Below are 23,277 nucleotides of genomic sequence, written 5' to 3' on the forward strand. Positions count from 1 at the left end.
TTTATGAGAAATTTATCCTGTCCGGATAGGGCTTTTAAAAAAGTATCATCTAAAAAAAAGGGCTTTCAGGTTTCACGCAAACACATAACACATAAAACACATAACTTTTGAGTCCATTGGGACTCAGGATCAGGATTAGTCCAGACCATGGTTTGCGGTACCTTTCCCATCTGCTCTTTTGATTCAAACCGAATTGAAAAGTCCTGGTGCGAAGGTGAGAAAAGGGCAACCTAAATTCCATTCCACTGTTATGAGAACCTTGACTGAAGCCTGGGTCACTGTTTCAGTGTAGTTTTGGTTGGTAAAGGAATTCAAACTCGACTCTGAACTGGTTTAGTCAGGTTATGCACCATTTTGGACTATTTTTTATGAACTAGAGCTTCCTTATTGGGTTTCAGCCCATAAATACAGAGTGGCTCGCTAATCACGGGTTGTGTTTGTTCTCGATCTCTTTGATGAATAAGGTATTCATTCATTTGTGTTCTGTTAGAATACACACCCATGAATATGCGTGTTAAGCTGCTGGTATCAGTAATGAGTGTCGCATTTCTGTAGTTTCTGAGAAGTGGGATTGTGAAGGCAGGGTTCGGGTAACAGAACGTGCAGAATCACTCAAGTATTTGTACGTATCGCCGCACAACTACTGTTCATTATGGTAACACTTTATTTTAAGGAACAAAAATTAGGCGCTTATTAATGTCTTATTATTTGCTTAATAAAGCCTTAATAACACATTTGTAAATGATTTATTCACTACTTATTTGGCTTTATTCTGTGTAAGTGTTATTGGTGCTTAATTAGCGGTCTGTTATGTGTAAATGATTAATAATAGCTGTATTAGTTCTTATAGTGCACAATAAACAGTTATGTTAGCACCCTGTTAACTACACAGATTATTAAGCATTAACTATTAGCTAATTCTACATGTTATTAGTGAAGCCTATAATTGGCAGCAGTTTGATCTATGTGAGTCTGGCAAGGTTATGGCTGTGCTGGAGTTTATTGAGTTAATAAGGGGTTAATAAGCCACTAATAGACTAAGATGTGTACCATATTCTAACGTCAGGTTTGGTTCATCATTAATTAGACACAAAAAAAAAAGAACTGAATAAATATTTAATTAATCACAGACCCCTAATTAAGCACCAATAACACTTACACATAATGAAGCCTAATAAAGAGTGAATAAATCATTTAGAAATGTGTAATTAAGGCTTTATTAAGCAAATAATAAGACATTCATAAGCGCCTAATTTGTGTTCCTTAAAATAAAGTGTTACTATTATTATTTCTGGATTTTTGCTTTGTTCTAGCCAATGATGGCCTGTAGCTTTTTGAACACTGAGTTTTTTCTCATGGCAAATCAGTTATTTAAAACTATTTAATACCTACAATCTGTATAAATCAGCATTAGTTTTCCTGTTAGACCGGCGAAGCTTTGTGTGTTTCAAGGGTTTTGATTAAATGTCTTTTAATCTTTATTGTATAAAACATAGTAGAAAGATATGGCTTTGTCTGCCATGCTTTTGTAATTTAACCACCCTGTGAAATCATAAAGAAACTCAAAGCTAACGTCATTCAAATGACTTGCTTGGTTTGAATTTCCGTCAAATGGCTCCTTCCTGTTAAAGTTGGATATCTAAAATATCTAGAAGAATTACTATTAATAAAAGTTACCAAAAGTTGTGCTGTTAAAGTACAGGATATTCCAAAAAAATATATACTTTTAAAATTGTATTCAGTGTAATGCCTTTTCTTTGCCATCGTTTTACAAGTCTGTCCAATCAAAAACGATGAGAACTCTCGTGAACCATGCTTTTGTAATTTAACCACCCTGTAAAACTATAACGAAACTCAAAGCTAAAGTTATTCACCAGCTTCTTTTCCTTTCATTTTTTTCATTTCCTTTCCACCTTAAGTGGTGCTTTACTTATATGCATCAAACTGTAACTCCAGTGCTATTTTAAGGTGGAACTTTAACAGGTTAATGCTTTAAGGTACACTATATGTCCAAATGTTTGTGAAAACTCTTTTCTAATGAATGCATCTGACTACTTGACGTTGCACTCACACACATGTAGTCCCTGCAGAGAAGTATTGCCAAAAGAATAGGACTCTATAGAGCAGGTTAATAAACATGAACCTATAGTGGCACCAATCCTAATGTCAGACGTGAGTAGAAGCCTGCCCTGGACAATAGAGACAGCTACAGTTAGTAATGAAAGAAAGAGAGTGAAACTCACAAATAATAAAAGCGGCCCTCGGGGGAGAAATAAAATACTAGAGTGTGGGAAATGGGCAGCTTTAGCTCCAGGCTGTGGTGATCTGTGTCTGCTTGTCATTTTGAACCAATTTGTGTTTTCTCTATTGCATTTAAAGAGTGCTGCCCCTGACACTTGATCTCTTACTGGATGGCCTGTTATCCTGTTTTTAGTGTCCAGAGCAGAGAGTACAATACAGAGCCATTACATTTATCATACAGAGCTGATTATCAGTATGCTGAGCAATCACAGTACATCTGTCAGGAAGGTCTCATAATGTTTCATTTATTTGTTTCTTTTAATAAATTGAACTGTCCAACAATGGTTTAGCAGCATGGCTTCTCGAAATGTTCTCAACACTAATGCCAAGCTCAGACTACAAAACAATTTTGTCTCTCGTGATGTTCACTATGTCAGAAGCAGAAGCAGTTATCTTCGTTTTGTGTCGTACACGTTAGTCACTGAGCAATCATCGTCCACGTCCTCGCGTGAGTTCGTAGGTCATCATGGGGGGAAGCATAGAATCTAAAAATCATGGCTACAGAAGCCTTTGGGTGATGGTAGCACTTTTGTGCTCAGAAAAACAAAAAAAAAGAGGAAAAAGCGACTGTGGGCTGTTGGGTTCCTGAGTGACCCAAATGGACATTACATGCTTTGTGTACTCCAGAGAGAACTTGAGGTATGGCAAAGATGTAGCTACTTAGGGTTCAGTGCCTGTAAACAGAATATCTCATGGATGAAGTAGATTATTAGATGATTATTAGATTATTCTTCTGTTTCGCTGGTCCAGAGAAACTGCACTAGCACCGTACCTCTTCCTTTTTACCATGTTTAAATCTGTGCACCACAGAACGCTCTCTCTTTCTATTGGTCAGCGTCAGGGAGCAGGTCGCGGAGCATGTCAAACTAGGCGATAAAATACAAAAAATTCTAACATGCTTGTCTTTCCGTCGGACGCTCAGATGGCTTCAATCATGTCAAATTACTGATCTTTGACTGTGTCACACTACAATAAGGTTTGTCGCTCGCGACACTGAAATTGGGATCCGACGCATGCAATTTGTCGGCACCAACAAAATCGGGTCAAAATCGGGCTAAAATCGTGTAGTCTGATCCGAGCACAACAAACTTTTAGCTTTATACATTATAGCTGAGCTTGGAAATTCAGCAAAAGGCCACACCAATCTCTCCTTTTTTTGATATCAGTGCTCATTAGCACTTTAAACTTTAAATCTTTGGGATAAAAAGAGCTTCTGTTTTAGAAGTTTTCCCTGTTTTTTAACAACAGTTTACCACCTGTCAAGAAAGTCAGTTTGATAAAGATGAAGAGCCCTGCACAAGGTGCATCGCAATGATCATTGCTATATTACACCCAAAGCTAAATTATTGAAATGCCTTGCAGCTGCATCGTTTAAATAGCAAAGACTTATGTGAATGTATCTATGCCGATAGGTTTGGTGGTTTGGAAATGAGTTGTGTTAAGATCATATTTTCTACCAGCCACCCAGGAACTGTTCTCACACATTTTCCCCTCAATACTGATTAGTTGCACCTGTGCCTCATGATCATGGGCTGTATAAACCTGTTTGCATTCCCTTCTCATTGTGAAGTATTGCCAACTTAACCATAACATACCAAGCATTGTTTCTCTTTCTCCTCGAGTTAGTGTCGCTTGGTTTGTTTATTTGGTTTACCATGTCTGCTACTCCCCTGGGAGTCATCTGTAATTAAATCTTTACACTGCTCTTTTTTTTAGTAAAAACTCTTCCGCATGCAGACAGTAGTTTCTACCATGAAGTTTTGTTTGTTGTAATATAACAACATTTGCATTAGCAACAGTTCTATCCAAACAGTAGTGTAGACACTGGATCATATTTCAGTTTGGGGCAAAGCAGAGTTCCAACAAAAAAGCTTCTGTTTTGCAGTACAGAAAGTGTTTATGTCTACTGGAGGGTTTATGAAACATATGAAAACTTTTAAAAACTTTTAAACATGTATCCAGCTTATTGCTTTTTTTCTCCATTGTTTTATAAGTCATACTTTTTACAAAGCTGCTAAATTACCTGTCCAATCACAAAACATGGACAACTTTCGTAAATCATCATCACCCAGTAGAGCATTTTCAAAAAACTATATTTTCAGTCACTTTAAACACGGCGCCCTTGTTATGCAAAGAAAATGTTATAAATACGAACAGGACCTTAGTTGCCTTAAACTACCTTAAACTATTATGCTAATGAGGTCCTGGCTACACCTAAACACTGTAGGATAAAAAATATATTTTTATTTATTTTTTTTATTTAAACAAATCTTACACAGGCATGGCAACAATCTGGCCAATGTTTGGACTTGTGTAGGACTCATTCACTCATTTTCAAAACTACATTCATTTTTATATTTAAAGTGTCAGTCCGTATTATTTTGCATTTCTGAGTGGAGAAGGGACAAAATATATATTAATTCTAAAAACTGGGGTTTCAGGTTTTTCGGTTTTCGTGGGAGTTCTTCTGGCCACGTCGCGTGTCTTTACGTACTTATATCACATGTAAAGCCTCTAAAAGAGGATCCGACTCCGAGTTTTACTAAGCTGGTTGAGCGAGGGAGACTTCAGAAGAGGAAACTCAGACCTCAGGAGCTCATTCATTTACACTGACAAAACTGACAACCGTATATAATAACTCTCTTACATCCTCTGAAGACATTTTCATCAGAAGTTTCTGACTGAGCGCTCTCTCTTTCTCTCTCTCACTGAAAATAACCTTGAATCAGGTTCATTTGCTCTGAAAGGAGGCCGCATCACACCCGCCCAGTTTAAAACGAATTATACACATGCTCGGTGCAATTACCTATTCTCACCAGAGAGGGCCCTAAATCCCCCAAATCTCAAAACTTACGGGCATCAGCTTTTAATGAAAATAAAAAATGCAAATCACAGGTCTGGTGCCATGGTTGTTTGGAGCAATGGCAGATCACCTTCGTCTTCAAATAGGTACTTTGACCTGCTTAATGTCCCTTTCCTTTTCAACAGGACAATGCTTGTCCACATTACTGCTGCCATCTCAAGAGCTTGACTTGAATAAAAGCTGATACTTCAGACATTCACCTTCTTTATTTAGAATTCTAGGTCTTTAATCCTAACGACTATTGTTCTGCTCCTGGTTAAAGTAGTCCGGTTGGGTGTATGTTGGTGTGTGCTGGGGTTCCGGGAAGCCCTTGTAACTCCCGCTCTGATGGAACGGTGTCTTTTTCCCTGTTCCCTGTAGGCAGCCAGTCCAGCAGGAAGTAAAGAGGAGAATGCGAGTCTCCTGAGGAGCGTCCAGCTTCCTGTAATGCCATCCAGCCACCTTATCAGGGTCAGCGCCGCACGGCCGGGGGCAGCAGGAACAAAGCTGCCTTTCACCCCACACCGTAACCCAACACGCTCCACCAATAATCACAACAAGCACCCGTATTATCCACAGCCCCCAGTCTGTCCACCTCACTCCTTTCTTCCTGCTCTCGCTCTTCATCTCTCGCTCTCTTTTTCTCTCTCTTTCCCTCTCTTTCTGTCTTTTAGGCTCCTTTTTTTCCTATGCTTTTCATTCCCTACTTTCTTCCTTACTCTCTATCCATATCATCTCCCTCTGTCTATGTCTCTCTTCATCTTTTAGGCTCTTTTTTCTTTTCCTCATTATTTCTTTTTTTTTTCTCACTATATCTGTTGTCTCTGTCTTCCCAATTGTCTCTCTCTATCTCTCTATCTCTCTCTTCAGCCTTTGGGCCATTTTTTTTCTTTTTTTCTTACTTTCTTTTTTTGCTCTCTCTGCCCATTGTCTCTTTATCTCTGTCTATCCCATTGTCTCTCTCATTCTCATTCACTCTATTTCATCTTTTTGTCTTTTGGGCTCTTTTTTTGCTGTATAACTCTAACTTTCTTTTTCACTCTCTCTCTCCCAGTTGTCTCTCTTTCTCTCACTATTTCTCTCTCCCCTGTTTTTTCTCTCCTGTCTTTTAAGTTCTTCTTGTTATTTTCTCTCTGTCTCTCTCCCGTACTATCCACAGCCCCCAGTCTGTCCACCTTACTCCTTTCTTCCTGCTCTCGCTCGTCATCTCTCTCTCTCTCCTTCCCTCTCTCCCTCCCCTGTCTTTTAAGCTCCTTTTGTGAGCTTATTTTGCTCTTGAATTCTTTTTCTCTCTGTCTACCTCCTTGTCTCTCTCTTCTTTCACTCTTTTGTCTTTGCTATTTAATTCCTTTTATTCCCCTCTTTCTTTCTGTGTCTCTTTCACTCTTTCGCCTCCCTCTTTTTTCCCCCTCTGTTTCAAATCATCTCTCTCTCTCTCTCTCTCTCTCACTTTCTCTTACTGTTGCACTTTACAAAAGATAGATACACAGTAAAGTCAGAATATTATGATTACCTTCATTATGTCTGCACTTATTAACCATTATATCAGCTTCACTCAGCATAAAGGAGCATTGTTGTTATATAATCACATTTGTTGTCAATCTGTTTCTGTACGTACTTTATAATATGCTTTTCTCCCTGTTCTCCAATGCTCAGGACCCCTCAGAACCACCACAAAGCAGGTATTATTTGGGTGGTGTGTCATTCTCAGCACTGCGGTGACTCTAGGAGTGTTGGAATGTTGGTATGAGTGGATCAGAGAAAGCAGTGCTGCTGGAGTTCTTAAACACTAACTGTTCACTAACTGTCCTTCACTATATTAGACACTCCTACCTATAGCTGCTTCACTTTTTAGATGTAAAGTCTAAGAACCGAAACTCTGATTTTGCTTCACAGTTTGCGTTAGTCAAGTCCTCTAGTCCTTCATGAGTGGTCACAGGATGACTTTGCCCACAGGACACTTGTTCTGGGTGGTGGACTATTCTCAGTTGCTGAGTTGTTTAAAAACTCCAGCAGCACCGCTGTGAATAATTTACTCACATGTGGTGAGAATGACCCATTTTGGGTCCTGTTCTTTGAAGAACAGGGTGAAAGGTGGATAATATATAATAAGGTAGTCTGCAGTTGAACTGCAGACTATATAATAAAAATGCTCCATCACATGCTCATTGAAGCTGATAAAATAGACAGCGAATGTAGAAACATGGACGTTTCATGATATTCTGACTTGACTTTGTACTTGTATACATATCTAGTACCTTCATTTGTGATACAAAATCCATTGCTGAAGTTCTGCATTGTTTTGTTTTTAATGTTTTTATTGTTTTCTATTATTTTTTAGTTATAGTTTTTAATGCTGGTTCATGCTGGTTATGCCTGTTGCCTTTATATTTTGGAAATGATGGCCACCTGAACATTATTTGATTCATTATTTTATTTTAAACACTTTATCTGGACGGTTCTCAGCGAACAAACATTTAATCAGTCAATCACTCGACTGAGATCAGCTACATCAGATTTGTGTATAACCTGATCATCAGCAGGTTAGCTATGTGGAGCTGTCTGAATAAAGTGGGGCAGAATTCTGTAGTATCTCTTTAATTCCTGTCGGCTTGAGTTTCAACCCCAGGGTCCTGAGACAATGCGGACATGTGTTCTCACCTGACCCAGGTCATGAAAGGCTGGGTAATTAGATACTGAGAAAATTCAGGTGCGCTAGCACAGGATGAGTGAATTGTCATTTTGTAAAGAATAAGAACGTGAGGAGAATAAGTGTAAACATATCTCACATTGTCTCATAACCGTCTCTATTCTAAATTGCCTGTATCCGATAACACTATTAATGAGCAGCTCTAGAATTGATAATATCTGCAGAAACTCTAAAACGTCTTTAATTCTACAGTAAAGAAGATGTAATTGTCCAGTTTTTATTCAGATAGCTTGAACTGAGATGTTAAAGTTCAGAAAAAGCCTGTTTATACAAAACAGAGTCTATAGCATAGACTTATGAGCAGCCTATGCTGTTGTCAGCGTTTATACTTGTACGTTCTTGTGTTTGCGCTGCTCTGCATTTTCTGCAACTAAGGTGGGAATGTGTCCTGTAGGCAGGAACACAAGCCTCAGCAGACCAGTCACAGCTGCAACTGTCTCTGTTGAGTGATGTGTATGTACATTTCTGGCAAGGTACATATCAGGCTATGTTGTATATGTAGACTACAGCTATACAGAAGTGTAAATATGCCTTAAGGCTAAGCATTTATCTGAAAAGCTGCTCTATCTGTGTCTTTATGTAAGATTACTGAAATCTATTACTGTGTGAATGCTTTAAAATCTCAGTTAATCAGTTAGCGATAATAACGCTAAATTAGCGTATGCTAATATTGCTAACGATATGTCTTACAGCTCTGTTGCTTGTAAATAATAGTTTGAAGTCTCACGGCACAACACAGCAAGTGTAGTAAAGTGACGAACATCCCCATTAAACTGGAGCAGAATCAAGCAGCCTTAAAGCATCATTAGAAAGAAATTACCATTTAATGCTTGTGGGTTTTTTTTTTTGTTTGTTTTTTTGCTTTGCTGTGTGTAAATAATTTTGCTGGATATGAACTGTGATATTTTTGTACTTTAATTGTAATGAATTTGATATGAATAAACTCATATTCATCCAAATTCTTATTCATTCTCTTTAGATTTAAGTGAGGAGAGCTAAAAGCTTCAGAACAACCATAGCTGCTCTAGAACATTCTTCTAAAAAGTAAGGCGGTTTTACATCCTCTATAACAGGTTAATAACAGTAAGGCAGATTTACTGCTCTGTAACAGATTAATAACATTAGGCACATTTGCTGCTCTATAACAATCTAAGAAACATTAAGACAGATTTACTCCTCTAAAACAGGCTAATAAATCTACAGCAGTTTTACCGCTCTATAACAGGCTAGTAACACTAAGACAGATTTCCTCCTCTATAACAATCTAAGAACATTAAGGCAGTTTTACTGCTCTACACCAGGTTAATAACACTACGCCACTTTTACCGCATTATAACAGGTTATTAACATTACGACACTTTTACCGCTCTATAACATGCTAATAACACTAAGTCAGTTTAACTGCTCTACACCAGATTAATAACACCGAGGCAGTTTTACTGCTCTACAGCAGGTTAATAAAACTACGCCACTTTTACCGCATTATAAGTGGTTATTAACATTACGACACTTTAACCGGTCTATAACAGGTTAATAACACTAAGGCAGATTTCCTCCTCTATATAACAGGCTAATAACAGTAAGGCAGATTTACTGCTCTATAATAGGCTAATAACAGTAAGTCAGTTTTACTTCTCTACAACAAGTTAATAACACTACGACTCTTTTACCACTCTATAACAAGCTAATAAGACTAAGGCAGATTTACTGCTCTATACCAGGTTAATTACACTACAACACTTTTGCTGCTCTATAACAGGCTAATAACACTAAGGCAGATTTCCTCCTCTATAACAGGCTAATAACAGTAATTCAGTTTTACTTCTCTACAACAAGTTAATAACACTACGACTCTTTTACCACTCTATAACAAGCTAATAAGACTAAGGCAAATCTACTGCTCTATACCAGGTTAATTACACTACAACACTTTTGCTGCTCTATAACAGGCTAATATCACTAAGCTTATAACACTAAGTGCAGTTTTACTGCTCTATGACAGACTTATAACAAGAAATAAGTTTCACCGCTCTTTAACAGACTAATAACACTGAGGTACTTTAACCGCTTTATAACAGTCTTATAACATGAAATCATGAAATCAGTTTTGCTGCTGCATGACAGAATAGTACCTCTTCAGCAAGTTTACTGCTCTATAACCGTCTAATAACACCAACAATTTGACCTCTCTATAAAGGGTTATTTACACTAAGGCAGATTTACTTCTCTATAACAGACTAATAACACTACAGCAGTTGTAATGCTCTATATCAGGCTAATACCACTAAGGCAGTTTTACTTCTCTATTAGGCAATAAGGCCATTCCAGTGCTCTTGAATAAGCTGTTAACACAACAGTGCACTCTCTCACTACTCCACAGCTCTTGAGCTGATAAGGCAATGAACTCATGAAACCGTCCCCTATTGGTCAGCGTTCAGGAGTGTGTGGAGTTCAGCACAGGTTCCTCAGACCTGCGCTGTGTGTGTCCTCTCTCAGAGCAGTCAGAGAGTGTGTGTCCTGTTGTGCCACGGCTCGGGGTCCGCTGGCCTCTGCAGCTGCACATCTGCACCGGGACAGGGTGTACAATAAACACCAGCCGGCGGGGCACAGAGCTCAGGGGGGCTTCATGTGTGTCAGAGTGGAAAGAGTGATTAGAAACAAACACACAACATTAATTTTATCATTGGTTTGATGTTTAAATGAGATTATAACATGATATAAAGTTATAATATTAAAGTTATTAACTATATTATTGAAAGTTCCACAGTGTAATAGCAATATCACTGACAGTTGGCTGTGGAATATTTAGTAGTGAGAAAAGTTCACGACTGGACTTTTTTGCACAGGCGCTGCATCCAATCACAGTACAGCGCTGGAATACACTGAGCTCCTGAAAGTGACCAATTCTTTCACTAATGATTGTAGAAACAGTCTGCTTGTCTAGGTGCTTGTTTTTATACACCTTTAGCCAAGAAATGGTTAAAACCTAAGTAAATACTTTTTGCAGTATAATGTACAACTGTATTTAGGCCCAGTCTATGAACAAAACACATGTATTAATATTTATTATTATTTATTTTGACATGCACACAATAATTAACAGGGCACACCATTATTAACCCTTCCATTACAATAGACATCACATATTTTCTTCTTTTTTTAATGTTTTTTTATTGCACATCTCACTTATTGATACCTCTTGTCCATCAGAATACACAGTAGCTTAGCCCCTCACACTGCAATGGATAAAACAGCAACTCAGGCATTAGGGCATTTTTAATTTTTTTATTTAAATTTTTATTTTAATGTTCGGTGATAGTTTGTGAAATAAAAAAAAAGGTTAAATAAAAACACAGGTTTCAGATTAGAATTATTGTGAGAGTTTTGTTTTGCGTGCCTTACAGACAGACTTTCTATACATTTTATTTCTATAAGACTCTTTCTATTTCTATAAATACATTCATAACATTTATAACGCCTCCATATTGCATTATAAACATGGCTATAAGCATTTTGAAAAACCTAGTTTAGTCATGTTTATTATGGATTATGACTTGTGTATGTTATAATAGTATATATATCTATTATTAAAAATTGAGACCCACAATGAAAGTCTGTCATTTTGCTTGGAGTGCACAAAGACCTGTTATAATACATTATAAGTGAATATAACTAATATTATGTTCAAGACTAGTATCATTTATGAGTGGTTAAAGATATTTGTAGAGTATTATACAGGGTGTGATTATAAATTGAAAGTTTTTTTAGTCATAATTCTGCAAGCTGGGACTGAGTTTCTTGGTATTGACATGTGTAACCTGTTATAAACATGGCTATGATGGGTTGTATAGTTTTATAAATATGTATAGCCTATGAAAGCATTATGATGTGTTTGCAGTGTCTTATAGAGTTAACATTATTAGAAAAGATTAACCAGCATTCATATTTATTAATATTCATATTAATTTTCCCCTCACTGGAACATATATCAGGAAACATATATCAGGAAACATGTATCAGGAAACATGTATCAGGAAACATGTATCAGGAAACATGTATCAGGAAACATGTATCAGGAAACATGTATCAGGAAACATGTATCAGGAAACATGTATCAGGAAACATGTATCAGGAAACATGTATCAGGAAACATGTATCCGAAAGGCTTAATTAATCAGTAATTTCAGTAATAAGGACAGTACTTAAAAACTACATGTATGGTGACACTGTTTACACTTTATTTGGGTTTTTTTTTCTGACTCAGCTTTAACCATTGTAACTGTTGATAATATTCTCTGTAGGTTTGTAGCCGCGGATATTAACGCAGGACAATATGAGGAAACACATGAGATCATGAGGCAGAGCGCAGGTGGCTGAGGATCTGCTGCCTTTGGCTCCAGATCAGCAACTCTCTCTCTTTCTCTTTCTCTCTTTCTCACACACAGAGGAAGAGGAACAATCCGTATGAAAACAGACAGACAGTAAGAGAAACGCAGAATCACTAAACTGAAAGATAACTCTTGTGGAAAACTGTTTAGATTCATATAATGATGGAGAGAAACAATGCAGGATGAATTACAGCAATTGTTGTGTATCTACTATGAATTATTCATTATACCACAGTTAGTTCCGACCCTGCAATGTGATTGGCTGAGAGACGTTTTATGAGTGACATTATCAGCCGGTAATGCACTGTAACCGAAGCTCTCCACCTAACGCATTACTCCGCCACATACAGTTAGCATAGCAACGATGCAGCGCTTACAAGCCAAACAGAGCAGCAATGGAACTATTTTAACTCGCTGAGATTTTATAACTAAACAGAACATATTTTCTTGTCCCCTTTAACTCTCTTTACAGCAATAATAAACCTCTAAACAGCAATAATACACTCAAAGTTCCTGCTATAAAGTGTAATATTGGCACTGCTGTGCTGAAGGACCTGTTATAATACATTATAGTTGACTGTAACTAATATTGTATTCAAGACAAGAATAATTCATGAGTGGTTAAAGAGCATTATACAGGATGTGTTTATAAGTTGGAAGATTTTTTTTTTGTCATGATGCATAATTCTGCTAGCTGGCACTGGGTTTCTTGGTATTAATGTATAACCTGTTATAAACCCACAGCTAATATTGCATTATGATCAGAGCTCATAATGCACATGATAGCACTCCCTATTGTGTATTATTGCTTAAGTATCTACTATAAATTATTTAGTATCTACTATGAATTATTTAGCAACTACCAAAATGTACTGTCTATCTACTATGACTTATTCAGCATCTACTATAAATTATTGAGTATATTCTTAAGCAATAATACAAAAGAGGGAGTGCTATAACATGTAATAGTGGCACGGCCATTATTAGTAATTTATTTAAATTAATTTCTAAAAAGTTACATGATACATTGTACTTTAAGTGAACTATTGTAACAGGTGTGTTTAACACACTTTGCTAAGAATGTACAAAAGTATATTTGGAAATAAGTATTTTAGAAGTATATTAAATTACATTTGATGAAAGCATAATATTAATGTACTATATATATATATATATATATATATAGTTACGACTGGTCTAGGGATATAGGCCAGAAATGTTATAGTGGGTAAATGAGGAGTGTAAAAAGAAGAATTAACAAAAAGAAACACACAAGACAAGGCTCCAAAAACGTTTCAAATATCAAAAGTGTATTTACAAACAAATAAGCCATCTCTCCAGGGGTAAGCAAGGCCAAAATAATAAACAAAACCCACTCTAACTCTACCCACAATTCTAACTAATCTAACCAAATGAAAAGCAAAGAAAATACAGAAACTAACCCTAACTCCCTAACTAACCATAAACAGGAGAAGATATATGTACAACACAAATGGCACTTACCCCCTTCCGGCACAAACACAGTGAACACAAAGTTAGGCCTCACACACAGGCCAACAAAGAGCACTAAACTAGCAACACACAGAAAAGCACACAGATATAGCTCCAAACCAGCCCACACACTAAAACACACAGCTCTAGTTCTCTCTCTCTCAAACAGCCAGTCAAAAAGTCCTCGGGATGGTGGATTTCCCGCCTTTTTTATTCACTTCCAGGAAGGGCTGGAGACAGCATCTAGAACAGCACCACCTAGGGACATGGAGGTACAGAGACAGAGAAAGAGAAAGAGAAAACAAAGAAAGCACAGGAAAAAACAGGCACAGCTATAACAATATATATATATATATATATATATATATATATATATATATATATATATATATATATATATATATATAAAGTTTATACAGCAGTTAGTATATTTACAGCAAACTGAGACATTTTTCAATACGTTTTAAGTACATACATACATACATACATACATATATATATATATATATATATATATATATATATATATATATATATTTTTTTTTTTTTTTATACCACTAGGTTCTGGATGTGACAGAGCTAGCTGATCTCTGTATGTGAGAGTGATTTAGTGTTAAGAACATATTTTGTTTAACCTATATTCTTATTCTAACTTAAAAAGTATAAAAAAGGTATAAATTATCTTTTTTAATCTGGAATCATGTCTGTAAAATCTGGTTTGTGTAAATTAGTGTGTAAAATATGGTGATTTTGGGTTCAGTTTGTATAGAAATATGATTTAATTATAAAGTTCAGTGAGTCCATGCAACTGAATACTGTATTAACTCTACCAGTGTATTCAGTATTTTCTCAGAGTCTTTCAGATAGTATTTTGTAATGTTAAGAGGAACTAAACCTTAAAAAAACAACATTATCATGTGTTCAGAAGCCTGAATTCCTAGATTAATCTCATCATGCGTTTTGTGTAGGATGTACTAAAGCGGTTTGGTTGGTTGCTCAACATTGCCATAATGAATAAGATGAATTATTTAATCTTCTATCAGGATATTATGCCAAGCAGAAGCATTCCAGTCACTGCATGGGTGCAGCTATACCAGTTTTTATTATTTAAAAAAAACATCTCCTAGAGGCTTTATCTTGGCATTAGTAGTAAAATGACGCACTCAGTCCATGACTCAGCTCATGATAATCGGTTTGCAGTTTGAAATTTAGTTTGATACACATTGAAAAAAGAAAAAAAAACAATCAATGTATTCATGTTGCATTTTCACAAATTACTGTGCACTAAAATTAGGAGGCATAATGCATCGCATGACAATAGTGGAGTGGGTTCCTGATTCCTGCTGGTTGCAAACATTAATTGGGACAAAACCAATAGAAAACTGAAGTTGTGTTGTCATGTTATAGTCGATGCCATGTTGTTTATGCCCATATTTGGAGTTCCGTGTCTAAGCGGTTTATGTGAATGGGGAATTTGAATAGGCTTTTCAAAAACTGGCCTCTGTCACATTCTGTGGTAAATAAATATGTTCAGAACCCTGTACGTTTTATTCTGTGTACATTTACCTCCTTAATATCACTGGATCCTCTTTCAAGATTTCGAGATTGTTTAAGGGAAGTAATTAGAAAAATGCTAATGTTAAGCTAATGCTTAACTGACGTCACAGTACAGCGTCTGGAAATGACACCGGACAACAACAGCGAACTCTGGTCAGATCGCGGTTTGGATTATTATGCTTCTTTACAGATGATCATTAAAGCATTTAAACAGGTGAAACTCTTTCAGTAATGTTGAGCAGTGTGAGGTTGAGCAGTGTAGTCTGTGTTAGAGCTTTAAAAGGCAGATAATAAGAGAAAGTGGCTCTCAGTTCAGCAGCGCTTCCCAGAAGGGTTTAGTATTTCATTACGGTAATTAGTTTATACTAATTACAACACCTGACCCAAATAATCAACTAACTTCTAACTAATCAACTAATTAACTAACTACCTGCCCTCACTGAGGCGACAACCAACCAGAAACACCAATTTATTTCACTGCATAATAAAGAGGGTAAACATTAAAACGTGTTACAGCTGGTTCTGGAGTATCACTGACCTGTTTTCGTGATTTTATGCTGTATCACTCTCAGCTCTCCTCAGTAAGGGCAGTTAGTCATTAGTTGGCTCAGCTGTGTTTAATATGCTGTAAAGTTACGGCCGGAGTTTTCGCCGGTGTTGCGTCGTAAACAGTCCCCTGCTAATCTCTGCAGCTAGGCTAGGAGGTCAGTTCACTCCGCTGTAGCATTAGCTTAAAGTTAGCATTTTTCTCATTACGACTCTTAAACAATCTCGGAATTCAGAGGATCCAGTGTTGTTCAGGAGTAAAATGCACACAGAATAAAAACGTATAGGGGTCTGAACAGATTTATGTACCACAGAATGACACACGACTTCAGAGGTGTACTGATTCTGTACTGGAAATCACTGCATGCACATCATCGTCTTGTCTGTGTCTTCGCCATGCAATCCACAAATGCCAGGTAAAGCCGTATCGTGCGAAGAGGAAGCCGAATTCTTGTGGTTCATGATTCTTGAAATTCTTCCTGGAAACTATGATTTGCAGTGTCCCGAAGAATTTAAGAAGACTATGACTATCTAGCTTGTTTCCAAAAGCCTTTATCTCTAATGGTGTAGGGTTGCATTAATGCCCAAAGTGGACTTCTTCGCGTTCCTTTCACATTGTCTACAATCAGTTGAACCACAAAACAAAAACCACAATCAATCAACTCAGGAGGTGGTCCAAGTTCACTTCATCTATAGGTTCATTTAAATGGGTCTATTCCTTTGAATTACCATGACTCAGCAGCCTGAGAGACACTGAAACCATCTGAGAGTCTAAAAAAATGCCCTAAAGCAGGGAAATTCTTTCTTTTATTCTTTCCTCGTCTCTCTGTTTCTTTCTGCCCACAGTGAGTGTGTACCTGTTACTGGTGAAACCATATACAGCTCTGGAAAAAAATAAGAGACTACCTCAGTTTTTCAAAAAAAGGACATCAAATAATGCAAAGAAAACCTGTTCATAAAGTTTTAAGAGTTCAGAAATCAATATTTGGTGGAATAACCCTGGTTTTTAATCCCAGTTTTCATGCATCTTGGCATGTTCTCCTCCACCAGCCTTACACACTGCTTTTGGATAACTTTATGCCACTGAAATCTTGCTCTTCCTTTCCTAGGGTGGTGCCAGTTTCATCAAAAAGTTTCTGATGGTCTTCGCGACTGCACTTGAGGATACTTTTAAAGTTCTAAAAATTGTTCAGATTGACTGTCTTCAATTTTTTATGTATTTAGTTAGGTAGTTCTTGCCATAGTATGGATTAGATTATTACTCAAATAGAGTTATTCACTGTATACCAACTCTACCTCTTCACAACTTTACATCTGATACTCTCAAAAACATTAAAATGACAAGAAATTCAAGTAATTAACTCCTGATATGTTCAGCACAGATGTTAACTGAAAGCTTAACATTCCAGGTGACTCAGAAAGCTCATAAAGATGTGATCTATGCAAGCGGTGCTAAAATATGAAACATATTCTGGTTTGTTTAACTTCTGTATCCTGTAGTATGAATTTATGATTTTTTTTGTGTGGCTGGTGCTCATAGCACTTGCCTGGCAGCGTTTATCACACTGGGCCTGCGTCTGGCCTGCGCTTCATACAGGAAGAAGATAAAGAGAGGGTTTGACCTTTGGATAAATTCAAAAGTGTGCAGCGTGGGGCATCTTCCTGTGATGCTTCCTGAGCGGTCTCAGGCTGACGCAAGCATAGGTAAAACACACACACACATATGTGGCCTCACGCACCATGTCGCCTCAGTTGCTCGGTCCTGCCGCTTTGCGCTCTATAACATCCGAAAAATTAGACCGTTCTTGACGCAACAGGCCACCCAACTCCTGGTGCAAGCGGTCGTCATCTCACGCCTCGACTACTGCAATGCCCTGCTAAATGGCCTCCCGGCCTGTGTAGTAAAACCACTCCAGATGATCCAGAACGCAGCAGCACGTCTGGTCTTCAACCAGCCAAAACGGGCACATGTCACCCCGCTGCTCATTGAGCTCCACTGGCTACCAGTTGATGCTCGCATCAAATTCAAAGCTCTTACTATCGCCTACAAGGTGATGACAGAACAGGCTCCTTCCTACCTGCACTCGCTCCTGAAGGCTTACGCTACCTCCCGGCCGCTGCGCTCCTCCAATGAACGTCGCCTCGCTTTGCCAAACACTCACACAAAGCAATCCAGACTGTTCTCATACAGAGTTCCCCAATGGTGGAACAAACTACCTTCCACTACCAGATCAGGAGAATCTCTCACTATCTTTAAGAAACTCCTGAAGACAGAGCTGTTCAAAGAGCACTTACTCTCTTAACACCTCTAACAAACTAACTACTTCTAACCTCATTTCCTTCTTCCCCTCCTTCACTCCTCTATCCTATTATTCCCCTTTGACCTCCTTTTATCCCTATCCAAAGATGTTTTACCTTTAAACTTATTTTACATTGTACTTGACTATTGTAAGTCGCTTTGGACAAAAGCGTCTGCAAAATGTAATATAATGTAATGTAATGTAATATATATAGACAGACTGTAATGGATAAAATCATATAAATGACTCAAAGTGAAAATATTACTGATACAGCTCTGGGAAAAAAAATAAGAGTTCACTTAAAAATGATGAGTTTCTTTTATTTTACCTAATTGAAAACCTCTAGAATATAATAAAGAGAAAGATGGATGATCACAAGCCATGAAACCAAGCTGAACTGCTTGGCATAAAGTTATCCAAAAGCAGTGTGTAAGACTGGTGGAGGAGAACATGCCAACATGCATGAAAACTGTGAATAAAAACCAGGGTTATTCCACCAAATATTAATTTCTGAACTTTTAAAACTTTATGAATATGAACTTGTTTTCTTTGCATTATTTGAGGTCTGAAAGCTCTGCATCTTTTTTTTGTTATTTCAGCCATTTCTCATTTTCTGCAAATACATGCTCAAAATGACAATATTTTAATTTCGAATTTAGGAGAAATGTTGTCTGTAGTTTATAGAATAAAATAATAATATTTATTTTACTCAAACATATACCTAACAATAGCAAAATCAGAGAAACTGATTCAGAAACTGAAGGGGTCTCTTAATTTTTTCAGAGCTGTATATTTTGAATGTGAGATTAATGTGATGTAACACTATGTAGTGTGTGTTATTGTCCAGTGCAGAAGGTTAATCAGGGACTCAGCTGTCCGGTGTGTGTGTGTTTTTATTTAAAGCACACCAGGCTCACTGGATGGTGAAGGTGTTTATACACAGCTGTCAGATGTGCGTCAGTCCATTAAGCGCACACACTTAAAATCTCAGCTGGATTACAGATAAACACACATACACACACACACACACACACGCAGAGATCTCCTGATTCAGCATCAATCTGATCGCAGGTGATATCGAAGTCGTGGGGCCCTACGCGCATGGCTAAGATAGGATTGGGTGGCTGACTGTTGACTGTTGTCAGGGTTTTAATCAGTCAGTGGCACACCTGTATTTCCAGCCATCAAGATTTCTGAACACGCCAGATATTTACCTGAACACACCTCAAATTTTAGTGTAGATTTATTCCTAAACTCTGATGCTCTGATTTTAACGGTGCAGGAGCAATGTGTATATAATAGACTGTTGGCGGGGTGAAGGATAGCAATGAGCATTGTGATGCCCCTTGCGCATGGTGTACAATAGGGTCCGCGATGGTATTTAATTTTAATTTTTAATATGAATAATCAGGCTGATTTTGAGGCTGATTGCTGTTTCCGACAATCGCAAAAAGTCTCATAAATTCAGGGTAAATATGAAATGTGTTAAATAGTTATGATTCAGTTTCCTGTTATGTGGAGTACAAGCTAATTCACTAATGGGAAACATGACTTTGACCTTATATAGGTGTATATGTGGTAGATTTAAAATTATAAAAGGATTTAAATTGAGTAATTAAAAAATTATAAACAGTGAATCATCCCTAATCTAATGAAAAATGCTAAACTTGCACTACATTTTTCCCCTTTTACTTCTTCATTTCCTTTACTTTAAATGTTTGTGTATTAACTTTAAACATAATTAATTTAAGTACAATGGGAAAGTACCTATTACAAGCACTGCTGGCTTTTTTGTACTTTCCCCTCCACTGTTATTATTATTATTACTACTTTTTGTCTTTATTAGGTTTTTGATGTATTGTGCATAAAATAAAATAAAATAAAATAATAAAAATTTAATTTCATTTAAATGGAAATTAATGTAAAAGTAGAGTTTATTCTGCATTATCAGAGCATTTCTAATGGTAAACAATTGGCAAAAAAAAGGGGAACACCCCTTTTTTGGTCAACACCATAGGTACCAACTTCGATTTCCTAGCAAAAACCAGTACTAACCACTTAAAATATCCTATCTACTGACTCACAACACACCCCCTAGCTAGGTGACTGCATCAATGACAACCTAGAAATGACCACCAATACCATTTAATACCATAGAAACCACCTGGGGGGTTTCCATAACAGGGGGCACCGTCAAGCCAATACACACTAGAAACTCCCTAGCTCATAGCCAAATTCATTGATAACCTAGCATTGCCCTCCAATACCACAGAAATCATATACACCAGGGGTCGGCAATTAAGTTTGGCCACGGGCCAAATATTTTTCAAGCCATTACGTGTTTTGGAAAATGAAGTGATGAATGTAATAGGATGCTACAGACTAGTAGCTCTCCAGCCCAGAGGGTTGTTGAACCCAATTGCAGAAAAGTTGAATTCAAAGCAGGTAAATCCCAAGAAGAAAGGAAAAAAAAATACGTAAATAAACACACCGCTTCTCACGCAGGATCGAACCCGTGTCGTCAGGGTCGCAGACCGATATAGTACCGCTGCCCCGGCTTGTGAATTGGGACACGGCCAGAAAAAAAATGCTCTTATAAGGAGATAGGGAGCCCAGGAACGGGCGGTAAAGTGCAACAGAGAGACAGGGAAGGGATGTAAACAAAAGCTCACAAGAGAAGCTTTTTTTTTTTTCCCATTATCGTTTATTATAGTTCAAACAACCTCATGGGCCAGATGTTTTATGTTTTGTGGGCCACATCTGGCCCTCAAACCGCCTATATAGCCGATCCCTGATATACAGTAACAACACCACATTAATCACCCAAGATAGCATCTTCCTAACCACCACATTACTAGAAAAACCTTAAAAACTCCTACACCACTTACCTAAGATTAACAACACACAACCCTACTTAACAACACCATAGCAACCACCTTACCTTACAAACCTTACAATATTATATCAAGCATATACTGTATGCTTAGCGGGAAATTCCTTTTCTGAGCATTCTCAAGTTTAAGATATTTAAACAATGCAGCAGCACAACTCATGATTCCTCTGAAAACAGCATCATGTGCCAAAACCAGATACTTTAACTGAACTGAAAACAGTCTGGATTTATCAGTCTGCTAACTGTAAATACCTTAAACATCTTAAGAAAAACAAAAAACAAATCCAGCTTCATTTATTATTAACCACGGTTGTTTTTGCCACTTTCTCTTTATGTACGACATTTAGTGACCACAGGTGTGCTAAATTTCTTTTTGGCAAGTTCTTGGCAATTACAGAGCCCAACCTTAACGAATTTCCTCCTTTATATAAAATCTGTTTTCTGTTTACTTTATAATACCAAGCAATGAAGTGTTTCAGGTGTAATCTGGTTCCATTCTTCCATACATAACACATACAGTGGTGCTTGAAAGCATAAATATGCATAAATATGACCTAAAACATCATCAGATTTTCACACAGGTCCTAAAAGTAGATAAAGGGAACCCAGTTAAACAAATGAGACAAAAATATAATACGGTTAATGATCCAACAATATTACGTGAGTGTTCGTGAGTTGCAAAAAAGTATGTGATCCTAGTTAGTTTGAAGATGAAATTAGGGTCAGGTGTGTTTTAATCAGTATGAAAATCAGGTGTGAGCGGGCAGAGCCTGTTTTATTTCAAAATATTATTTTTTTATTTATTTAAAAATTTCATGTTTAAGGTGTACATGAGTGAAAAACTTGGGTGCAGGTTCCTACGGTTGTGCAAAGAAAAGTATTTACAACACGTAGAATAGTGAAATAAAATAGAATATACAGATATCTTTACAGTATAAACAATATACACAATACACACAATAACAGTACACACAATAACTTACACTTTATACATACTGACAATGGTATTGCACAGAAATATGCTAAGTAAGATACAGATGTGCAGGTATCTAGAGTGTGTGTGTGTGTGTGTGTGTGTGTGTGTGTGTGTGTGTGTGTGTGTGTGTGTGGAAATGAGGAAATAGTCCAATAGGTGACAGAATAGCTGTGATTAAAGTGCAGGTACAGAATGAGTTGTGTGGGAAGTACAGGGTGCAGAATACTGTATATAGGATAATATGGGAAAGTCTGATTGCTGCAGTATAAAATAAAGTGCAGGGTGTAGAGTTTATATAGATGGCAGTGGGGTGGGTCGGGCAGAACACTGTTCTACTAGCGGTTCCACAGAATCGGGATCTATGAAGGTCTGCTCTTGCAATGCACACAACATTATGGGTGACATACCAGAGTTCAAAAGAGGACAAAATGTTGGTGCACGTCTTGCTGGCGCATCTGTGACCAAGGCGGCAAGTCTTTGTGATGCATCAAGAGCCACGGTATCCAGGGGGTAGTCAGCATACCACCAAGAAGGAAGAACCACATCCAAAAGGATTAACTGTGGACGCTGTAAGAAGAAGCTGTCTGAAAGGGATGTTCGGGTGCTAACCCGGATTGTATACAAAAAACATAAAACCACGGCTGCCCAAATCACGGCAGAATTCAATGTGCACCTCAACTCTCCTGTTTCCACTAGAACTGGTATAAAACCAGGTGTTTTAGTTTTATCTATCTATCTAGCTATCTATCCATCCATCCAACTAGCTAGCTGGATACAACAAGGAGACCAAAAAAATAATCACATTACATATAATCTACTCAAATAGGTTGGGCCAAAAGCCAATAGAAAAAAAGCGGTCAATGGCAACAAATAGTTTTCAAATAGTTTGGGTGGGATAAAAGCTTTCAAGCTTCCTTGTTAGCTATCGCTACAATAGCCTCTTACTGTCAGTGTCGAACTAAAGAAGCCAGTTTCAGACACAAACATGTTTTGGATGAAGTGGGGGAAGTATTCTTTTGGAGACAGGTCCTGTTTTTGAATGTGTGTGTGTGCGTGTGTGTGTTTTGGGGAAATCTGGTCCACGCTGAGGCTAAAAACATGCACTGATGTCGGGGGAAGGGGAACGTTGCCCCATAAAGCAGGATGCACATGGCCGGAGGAGGATGGCTAGAGTGCGTCAGGAAATGGACGGAGAAGGAAAGGAAGACGGGATGAAGTCTAAAGATTGAATAATTCCTGTTTTTCAGCGCTTTTCTTTTCCAGACTGTTCTGA

General features: G+C 37.5%; 1 protein-coding gene across 2 annotated transcripts in view; it reads left to right on the plus strand.

Moving 5' to 3' along the window:
• Nucleotides 1-8,812, plus strand: part of LOC103047634 (lisH domain-containing protein ARMC9) — a 66,489-nt gene extending 57,677 nt beyond the window's left edge. For both annotated transcript variants that reach the window (XM_007256796.4, XM_007256797.4), the window contains one exon: nt 5,525-8,812. In XM_007256796.4, the coding sequence (XP_007256858.3) occupies nt 5,525-5,547 (23 nt within the window). In that variant the 3' untranslated portion in view covers nt 5,548-8,812. The remainder of the gene's footprint in view (nt 1-5,524) is intronic.
• The last annotated feature ends 14,465 nt before the right edge of the window (nt 8,813-23,277 follow it).

This window comes from Astyanax mexicanus, chromosome 16 (assembly GCF_023375975.1).
Source record: "Astyanax mexicanus isolate ESR-SI-001 chromosome 16, AstMex3_surface, whole genome shotgun sequence".
Classification (NCBI taxonomy): domain Eukaryota; kingdom Metazoa; phylum Chordata; class Actinopteri; order Characiformes; family Acestrorhamphidae; genus Astyanax; species Astyanax mexicanus.